The 10,552-nt window shown below is 44.3% G+C and overlaps 1 protein-coding gene across 2 annotated transcripts in view; it reads right to left on the bottom strand.

Annotated features, from left to right (window-relative positions):
• LOC111963818 (mitogen-activated protein kinase kinase kinase 1) overlaps positions 1–10,552 on the bottom strand; it is a 118,750-nt gene that overhangs the window by 30,205 nt on the left and 77,993 nt on the right. For both annotated transcript variants that reach the window (XM_023987359.2, XM_023987360.2), the window contains exons 9-13: positions 7,484–7,673; positions 6,949–7,203; positions 4,732–4,853; positions 3,989–4,080; positions 2,063–2,255 (exon numbers count right to left, since the gene is read on the bottom strand). In XM_023987359.2, the coding sequence (XP_023843127.1) occupies positions 2,063–2,255; positions 3,989–4,080; positions 4,732–4,853; positions 6,949–7,203; positions 7,484–7,673 (852 nt within the window). The remainder of the gene's footprint in view (positions 1–2,062; positions 2,256–3,988; positions 4,081–4,731; positions 4,854–6,948; positions 7,204–7,483; positions 7,674–10,552) is intronic.

The following is a 10,552-nucleotide window of genomic DNA, read 5'->3' as shown; positions in this document are numbered from 1 at the left end:
TACCCACATGATTTTCCTACCTCATGATGCCATCTATTTTGTGAAGTGTACCAGTCCCTCCTGCAGCAAAGCACCCCCACAACATGATGCTGCCACCCCGTGCTTCACGGTTGGGATGGTGTTCTTCGGCTTGAAGCCCCCCCCCTTATCCTCCTAACATTAAACATGGCGGTTTTGGAGCAGTGGCTTCTTCCTTGCTGAGTGGCCTTTCAGGTTATGTTGATATAGGACTTGTTTTACTGTGGATATAGATACGTTTGTACCTGTTTCCTTCAGCATCTTCACAAGTGTGCCTTTGCTGTTGTTCTGGGATTGATTTGCACCTTTCGCACCAAAGTACGTTCATCTCTAGGAGAAAGAACACGTCTCCTTCCTGAGCGGTATGACGGCTGCGTGGTCTCATGGTGTTTATACTTGCGTACTATTGTTTGTACAGATGAACGTGGTACATTCAGGCGTTCGGAATTTGCTCCCAAGGATGAACCAGACTTGTGGAGGTCTACAATTTCTTTTCTGAGGTCTTGGCTGATTTCTTTTGATTTTCCCATGATGTCAAGCAAAGAGGCACTGTGTTTGAAGGTAGGCCTTGAAATACATCCACAGGTACCTCCAATTGACTCAAATGATGTCAATTAGCCTATCAGAGGCTTCTAAAGCCATGACATAATTTTCTGAAATTTTCCAAGCTGTTTAAATGCACAGTCAACTTAGTGTATGTAAACTTCTGACCCACTTGAATTGTGATACAGTGAATTATAAGTGAAATAGTCTGTCTGTAAACAATTGTTGGAAAAATGACTTGTGTCATGCACAAAGTAGATGTCCTAACCGACTTGCCAAAACTATAGTTGGTTAACAAGAAATGTGTGGAGTGGTTGAAAAACAAGTTTTAATGACTCCAACCTAAGTGTATGTAAACTTCCGACTTCAACTGTATGTATGGCAGAAAAACATAAAACTTATTTAAGATGTTTTGGTACTTAATTGGTCTAGCCTATACTCCAAAATTTGAGTAATCGCTGTTGAGTGCGAACTGTATTATCACATTTCGTTGCGAAAACATTGATGTTCCCTGAACAGATAACACTTGGTTTCCCAAACTAAGCACTGGGTAGCTGCAGGAACAAGGTTGGAGAGAGACCATGGCATAGAGTTTGGGAGAGTATTGCCTATCGACAGCGAGAGTCGATGAGAAAGTAGCTGTGCAGCCTGAGACAAGGAACAGAGCAAGCTGTTTTTGCTACTTTCTCAAATCATCAGTAGCCTATAGTCACACCATGCAGCCCATATGTGTTTTGATTTCCAAGACATTCTAAGGTTTTGTATCATTCACAACTAAAGTTGCCAAATAATTCTAAATCTAGCACATAGGACTTGTTTCAAATGATCACCAATAGCAATATATAGCAACTTCATATGCGCGCAGTCAATCTGTAATGGGAAAAATGTCCTTCCTATTTTATTCAGCTYAGTTCAACTATATTCATCTTACTATAAAATCAGAAAAAATWAAATAATGGCATGGGAAGCATATCTTGTCATCTAAATGAACAAGCCTGCAGCCTATGGRGTGGAGCATAGTTAGGTCTACAGTAGGACAACACATATTCTCTTCTTTGAAAATACATTATTTTCATATCATGATGTTTCTTTAGAWCTGACTGAAATAAATAATGGATTTGTTGTGATGGTGTATATTAAATTGATTTATTAGCCTTTTTTTTATGTAGATGTTCCAAAGGCGCGCAACAGCGGCTTGTATGGCTAGAAGCCTGGAGATGGTAAACCTGTTTAAGTTAATTACTGTGAGACCAGCAGTCTTTTGCATGGCAAGAACCGTCTGACAAAATGTCATGACCGCCACAGCCCTGTGCACGGCCCCATGTTGCAACGATTTGTAAACAATTCCTGGAAGATAAAAATGTCCCAGTTCCTCCATGGCCTGCATACTCACCAGACATGTCACCCATTGAGACAAGAACAACAAAGCTATACAAGGACAAGGTCACCAACTCATGGCTGTGCGCTCAAGGCTATATGATATGACTATGAAATCACGGACCTCTCCCCCAGGGTCTGAGACTGGTGGCAGTCCCCTCCGGAAACTATGTGGGGGTAGAACTCGGCGGGGAACTCTAGCAGGAGCCTGTCAATCAGACAAAGGCGGCCCAGCAGGGCCTGCCAGTTATTGGCCTCCGTCTGGGGCCCCAGGATGCAGTTCAGGACATAGTCGACCCCGCCAATACCGATGGAACCTGGGAGAAAGGTAGAGACATTTACAATGAGTAGTCAGTTGGATCTTTTTTWAATTTGTAAACTGTTGTTAAGACATGAGTTACAGTCACGTACAGTGCCTTGCAAAAGTATTCATCCCCTTGGCGTTTTTCCTATTTTGTTGRATTAACAACCTGTAAATTATTTKTTTCAAAAAATTAAAAAAAAAWTGCAATGGAAAAGTGGTGCGTGCATATGTATTCACCCCCTTTGCTATGAAGCCCCTAAATAAGATCTTGTGTAACCAATTACCTTCAGAAATCACATAATTAGTTAAATAAAGTTCACCTGTGTGCAATCTAAGTGTCACATATCTGTCACATGATCTCAGTATATATACACCTGTTCTGAAAGGCTCCAGAGTCTGCAACACCACTAAGCAAGGGGCACCACCAAGCGAGCGACATGAAGACCAAGGAGCTCTCCAAACAGGTCAGGGACAAAGTTGTGGAGAAGTACAGATCAGGGTTGGGTTATAAAAAAATATACYAAACTTTGATCATCCCACAGAGCACATTTAAATCCATTATAAAAAAATGTAAAGAATATGTCACCACAAACTTGCCAAGAGAGGGCCGCTGACCCAAACTCACGGTCCAGGCAAGGAGGGCATTAATCAGAGAGGCAACAAAGAGACCAGAGATAACCCTGAAGGAGCTGCAAAGCTCCACAGCGGAGATTTGAGTAWCTGTCCATAGGACCACTTTAKGCCGTACACWCCACACAGCTGGGCTTTACGGAAGAGTGGCCAGAAAAAAYCCATTTCTCAAAGAAAATAATAAGCAAACACGTTTMGTGTTCACCAAAAGGCATGTGGGAGATTCCCCAAACATATGGAAGAAGGTCCTCTGGTCAGATGAGACTAAAATTGAGCTTTTTGCCCATCAAGGAAAACGCTATTTCTTGCACAAACCCAACACCACTCACCACCCCGAGAATACCATCCCCACAGTGAAGCATGGTGGTGGCAGAATCATGCTGTGGGGATGTTTTTCATCGGCAGGGACTGGGAAACTGGTCAGAATTGAAGGAATGATGGATGGCACTAAAAACAGGGAAATTCTGAAACCTGTTTCAGTCTTCCACAGATTTGAGACTGGGYTGGAGGTTCACCTTGCAGCAGGACAATGACCCTAAGCATACTGCTAAAGCCACACTCAAATGGTTTAAGGGAATACATTTAAATGTCTTGGAATGGCCCAGTCAAAGCCCATACCTCAATCCAATTGAGAATCTGTGGTATGACTTAAAGATTGCTGTGCACCAGCGGAACCCATCCAACTTGAAGGAGCTGGAGCAGTTTTGCCTTGAAGAATGGGCAAAAATCCCAGTGGCTAGATGTGCCAAGGTTATAGAGACATACCAAGAGACTTGCATCTGTAATTGCTGCCAAAGGTGGCTTTACAAAGTATTGACTTTGGGGGGGTGAATAGTTATGCACGCTCAAGTTCAGTTTTTTTGTCTTATTTCTTGTTTGTTTCACTGCAAAAAATATTTTGCATCTTCAAAGTGGTAGGCATGTTGTGTAAATCAAATGATACAAACCCCCAAAAATCAATTTTAATTCCAGGTTGTAAGGCAACAAAATAGGAAAAATGCCAAGGGGGTTGAATACTTTCGCAAGCCACTGTACATCAATTTGAGTGATATGGGGAGAGATAGTGCTATTTCCGCTGAACTCCCAGCGGGGAAATATGGGATTTGTAGTTCTTACCTGCTTTGAGGATCTCTCTGCCCACGGCCAGCTCTCCCACCTGGGCTTTACACAGCTCCAGTAGTGTTGACACTGACAGCTGGCTGGTACGACTGGACATAACAAAGAGAAACAACACTCAAAATGTATTTATGTCCATGCTAGACTGCTAATGCTTTTCATTAATTTTGAAATCATACTTCTTTTTTTTTTTTACAGTTTGTAATCTCTCGTGAACAGACTACGTAAACATATCTGACCAGCGAGATTGTAGTTCTGGGTTAATCAAGACTATACATTGTGCAATTGAGACAATGAAATGAGACATGGGGAATGTAATCTGTTAATTCATGTACTATCAACCTAATGAATACAGTATGATATCACAAGAAAAGGTGGTCATGTTTGAGTCAGTTCWTGAAGATGTATATCAGACAAATTCTAATCTGGACCTCAAAGCCAGTTCCACTGCTGATTTTCATTCGTCCCCTCTAATCAAGGATTGATTTAGAGCTGGGACACCCGGTGGGTGCAATTAATTATAAGGTAGAACAGAAAAGAAGCAGTGCTCTGGACCTCCTGCCTCATATTTGAATACCCCTGATATACAGTACATCTTACAGTATGATCAGTGTGGGGAGTTCTAACAAGTGCATGTCATGTTTTATATTACCCACCAGAGGGCACTAGCTACTAGCTAGTTGCAGTGAACAACTGACAGGCTCGCATATCTATCCCACTCGTTAGTTTGAGACGGACTTTACCTGTTGGCGTCGGCACATTTGACAAGGATAGTCTCCACCACGGGCTGGAGCAGCTGCTGCAGCCGCGTGCGCTCAGACACCGAGTGGCAGGGCGTGTACACCAGCATGGCCCGCAAGGTTTTCTACAGAAAGGGGACAAGAGACCAGGGTTCACATTTACAACTCAAACATAAAGGACCAATATTGTTACTGTGTGTCCAGTGTGTGGAAAGTTAAAAAGGAGATATGGTGATGTGTAGAGAGAAGCTTCATCACAAAATATTCGATGGGCTGGTCAAACTAATGYCTGAGAACGTACTGTCAAGTATGAGTTGAGAATTCTACATATCAAGCGAAAAAAGTATAGGCCTACAAAGTGGAAGTTATTGGAAAATACGAGACAGAGAGAAAACAAATCTCTGGGCATTTAGTAGAGTCAATGAGAAACACAAGACCTCTTGGAGCGCCCTACCATAACACTGTGGTTCGGTGGTGGTTTGACCCCGCCGAGTTACGACCCTGTCTATTCCTGGGACAATATGGCTGCCTGGGCCTGACCTCAAGGCCATTTGAGAGGCCTCTMTGGCCTTGGCAGGAGGTAGAGGCTTGGTGGTGCTCCGCCCCAGCCTGACTCCCAGAGAGAGAGAAGAGGCGTGGGAACTGGTGACTGATAGAGCGTTGCACTGGAACGCTGCCCAGAGACAGATTCAAAGTTCTTTCTCACTCTCCCTCTGCCAGGCAGGCAAGGTTACTCATTCATCCCCCTCATGCTTCCCTCCCTCTAACTACTTTGTCCCACTCGCTCTTTCATGCTCACACACACAATGCACACTATCTCTCCCTCTCAACCCCCATTTACTCCATGCTCCCCAGTCTACTCCACTCCCTCTCAACCCCCATTACTCCATGCTCCCCAGTCTACTCCACTCTTAGGAGACACATCATATCAATAAACACGTGTTTACTTCCAATAGGGAGGGCCACATCACATGGTATGAAAAGGTAAGAAAATAAGAGCCCCAACTTCTCTAAGTTCTTGAAATGGTGGCTCTGGCGTTTTCACTTGCTACAAGGTCCCAGGTAGTGCACACGTAGCTAACGACTTTGCCCCGCGATGCGAGTGCGCTCTTCAACCTCAAACAAAATAGAGCCTTTTCAAAGCGACAATTTAAGTCGATCTGGCCCACTCCAAATCTGGTGGTGCCCGTGGTATTCTTTGTCCACCCGCCATCACCACCATCCCCTTCTTGGTCTTGATAGAAGAATACAGTAAACACCAAAGTCTGTCTGCTACTAAACACACTGGAAATCCCCCAAGAGGACAGAACTTTTTTTGTTTTCCATAACTGCTGCTCTGCTGAAGCAAAGTGCTGCGGGGAAATGTCAATTGTCCAGAGGGCCTGCATTTTTTAAAACACGCACCAAGAACTAGGATCCCGTGTGTCTAGGTTGGTYGAGCATAGCGRTWGCAYCYCCAGGTTGAGGGCTCGATTCCCACAAGGGACCAGTAAAAAAAGTAAGAAAAACGTATGCACTCACTACAGTAAGTCCCTCTAGGTAAGAGTGTCTGCTAAATGACAAATACATATTTTTTTTTTAAATAAACTATTATTCAAAGAGAACAAGTAAATAAATAGCGAGAGAGACCTGTTTTTCTCGCTCAGTCTGTCCCTGGAGAATCCCTGCTGGTTTGARTCTGTTGAGACTTCRTGGATGTTCAGTGGACTTTAGAGCTAACCAGACTACCTTGTGGTTGAAGTGAACTTCAGCACAATTCAAGAGATAACTTTCATCAATATTGGGTGGGAGGGAGAAGGGCCAAAGGGTGAACGCAGAGATCAGGTAGCGCTAATCAACTAATCAAGTGAAGATATCTTTTATATATGGGCCTCTCACTTATCAGGAACACGTATGAATATCAAAAGGCCCAGTCCAAAAACAGCCACTAGATGGATCTACAACCATATTTCTTAGACATATCCAATTCTTTCCTTTGATCAGTTAGAAAATCAAACTATCATTTAATACATGGGGTCCCAATCCCAAGATTAGCTGTCATCATGGCATCCTAATAAAGATAAACTTTTGGGAATCGCTGGGCTAGGGGTTGTTTCTGGATGGGGTCCAAAATGCTTTCCCTGACAGCTGGAGTATGCTACAGTTATAGAATTACAAGGTAAAACTTGATTCTTAATTTCATAGGATCTGTGGGGGTACAGTAATATTAAAGAGTCTCACCAGTGCGGCCACGTAGACCTTGTAGACAGGGTCGGCACACACCATGGAGAGGACGCTGCAGCATGACTCCAACACCACATCACCTGACACCTCTGTACAGCCCGCCCCGGCCCCCAGCCCGGCCCCCGGGCAGGAGTGCTCGCCATTGGCCAGGAGGAGCGCGCCACTGACGTCGTGCAACAGCCGCCGCAGGGCCATCTCCCGGATGTTCCAGTTCCTGGAGAACAGGCAGCCCACCAACTCCATGCCAAACACCTGGAGAGGAGGACACACACACAATTATGACTATGAACGGAATATGGCACTGATCTGATACAGACATCCACTACATGTAAACCGTCTTGGTATGCAAAGGGATGAAGACATTTGTTTTTGTTTGCCTAGTGCAATGGAACAATTCCAAAATGGAATGGAATAGTCACAAAATGCAAGCTCGAAAAGGTAAATCAAGTATTTGAAAGTATTGTACATATGTGTTTGATCCAGGTCTGGTCCACATTATTCGACCCCACATCTATCTTTCCACCCCTCTCACCTTGATCCAGGGCTCGGCCAGTTCTCTGTAGGTCAGGGGGACCTGCTGGACCCCGAATTGGGGCAGGGTGAAGTCCCCATCCTGGGACGATGACCAGCCTCTGGAGTCCCCCTCGCTGTGGGACGATGATGACGCCTGGGGATGACCCACCGCTGCAGCGTTCTCAATAGAGACAGAGGAGGGGTCATGGCTGCCGAGAAAGATGCCAAAGTCAGTCAGTGAGGTTTTAGCAACTTTTGGGGGACTTTTTAAAATGGTGGCAGTAGAGTCAAGGTTTGAATTGTACATTTGAGTATTAGCATTTTCATGTTTTGAGCAACTGATATTACAAATAGCCTTGGTCAAGAATATGCTGATACAGGCATGGCCAGGAATATAGTTCTCCCAACAGGATGACATGGGGGGAATTTAGTCAAAGGAGAGGGCGGGTAAAATTCCCTTTTCTGAAGACAGCAGGCACCAAACTGGTGAAAAAATCCTAATCCCTTCTTTCGAAACTCTGTCCTACCTGTTGGATTGGCACAAGGGTCATGTGACACTGCAGATCATTATCATAATTGCGGTTCGACATTTTTCAGCCAAAAACAAGTGGTTACAGTTTCAGTGCAGGGAGGAAGCGGAGGGGGTAACACAGACCCTTTCTGATTGTATTCATGTCTTGGGGGGGAAAAACAACAAGAAATGGGCTTCTATCATTTCATTCCCAGGCAGACGCACAAAACAGGGGCTGGTGTCTGGCTGTCTAGCTCATCTAACCGAGCCGTGGAGAGGATCCAGTTCACGACAAACCTACGAGCGCACACACAAACGCACACGCACACTCGCGCATAAACATGCATAAACACACACACACTCACACACAGAGAGCCAGGGCACCAGCATAGGCCCTGGGTAAGCCCTGCTGAGCATTCTACCTTACCCTGTGGTACTTAAAGTTCAAAGATATGATTGAGGCTAGTGTATTTAGCATACATGCATGTACTTATGGTACGGCATGAGCTCATTCAGTGGTATGCAATATTATATATTTCTTGTTAACAAACTATTGCTTTGGCAAGTCCATTAGGACAACTACTTTGTGCATGACACAAGTACTTTTTCCAACAATTGTTTACAGACAGATTATTTCACTTATAATTCACTGTATCACAATTCCAGTGGTCAGAAGTTTACATACACTAAGTTGACTGTGCCTTTAAACAGCTTGGAAAATCCCAGAAAATGATGTCATGGCTTGAGAAGCTTCTGATAGGCTAATTGACATCATTTGAGTCAATTGGAGGTGTACCTGTGGATGTATTGTAGACCTCCACAAGTCTGGTTCATCCTTGGGAGCAATTTCCAAATGCCTGAAGGTACCACGTACCTGTACAAACAATAGTATGCAATTATAAACACCATGGGACCACGCAGCCGTCATGCCGCTCAGGAAAGAGACGCGTTCTGTCTCTTAGAGATGAACGTACTTTGGTACGAAATGTGCAAATCAATCCCTGAACAACAGCAATAAACCATGTGAAGATGCTGGAGAAAACAGGTACAAAAGTATCTATATCCACAGTAAAACAAGTCCTATATCGACATAAGCTGAAAGGCCGCTCAGCAAGGAAGAAGCCACTACTCCAAAACCGCAATAAAAAAGCCAGACTACGGTTTGCAACTGCACATGGGGACAAAGATTGCACTTTTTGGAGAAATGTCCTCTGGTCTGATGAAACAAAAATAGAACTGTTTAGCCATAATGACCATCATTATATTAGGAGGAAAAAGGGGGAGACTTGCAAGCCAAAGAACACCATCCCATCCTTGAAGCATGGGGGTGGTAGCATCATGTTGTGGGGGTGCTTTACTGCAGGAGGGACTGGTGCACTTCACAAAATAGATGGCATCATGAGGTAGGAAAATTATGTGGATATATTGAAGCAACATCTCAAGACATRAGTCAGGAAGTTAAAGCTTGGTCGCAAATGGGTCTTCCAAATGGACAATGACCCCAAGCATACTTCCAGAGGTGTGGCAAAATGGCTTAAGGACAACAAAGTCAAGGTATTGGAGTGGCCATCACAAAGCCCTGACCTCAATCCTATAGAAAATGTGTGGGCAGATCTGAAAAAGTGTGTGCGATCAAGAAGGCCTACAAACCTGACTCAGTTACACCAGCTCTGTCAGGAGGAATGGGCCAAAATTCACCCAACTTATTGTGGAAAGGTTGTGGAAGGCTACCCAAAACATTTGACCCAAGTTAAACAATTTAAAGGCAACGCTACCAAATACTAATTGAGTGTATGTAAACTTCTGACCCACTGGGAATGTGATGAAAGCTGAAATAAATAATTCTCTCTAGTATTATTCTGACATTTCACATTCTTAAAACAAAGTGGTGATCCTAACTGACCAAAGACAGGGAATTTTTACTAGGATTAAATGTCAGGAATTGTGAAAAACTGACTTTAAATGAGTTTTGCTAAGGTGTATGTAAACTCCCGACTTCAACTGTATATAATGTTTTACAGTGGCTGGCTACATATCCCAGGAGTGGTGGTTTAGGTGGCAATTGCTCTGCGTCTGACCGCATGGCACTACAAAGGGTAGTGRGTACGGCCCAGTACATCACTGGGGCTAAGCTGCCTGCCATCCAGGACCTCTACACCAGGCGGTGTCAGAGGAAGGCCCTAAAAATTGTCAAAGACCCCAGCCACCCCAGTCATAGACTGTTCTCTCTACTACCGCATGGCAAGCGGTATCGGAGTGCCAAGTCTAGGACAAAAAGGCTTCTCAACAGTTTTTACCCCCAAGCCATAAGACTCCTGAACAGGTAATCAAATGGCTACCCGGACTATTTGCACTGTGAGCCCCCCACCGCAACCCCTCTTTTTACACTGCTGCTACTCTCTGTTTATCATATATGCATAGTCACTATAACTATACACTCATGTACATACTTCCTCAATTGGCCCGACCAACCAGTGCTCCCGCACATTGGCTAACCGGGCTATCTGCATTGTGTCCCACCCACCACCCGCCAACCCCTCTTTTACGCTACTGCTACTCTCTGTTCATCATATATGC

This window comes from Salvelinus sp. IW2-2015, linkage group LG5 (genome assembly GCF_002910315.2).
Source record: "Salvelinus sp. IW2-2015 linkage group LG5, ASM291031v2, whole genome shotgun sequence".
Taxonomy (NCBI): Eukaryota; Metazoa; Chordata; class Actinopteri; order Salmoniformes; family Salmonidae; genus Salvelinus; species Salvelinus sp. IW2-2015.
This window is presented reverse-complemented; position numbering and strand designations above follow the sequence as displayed.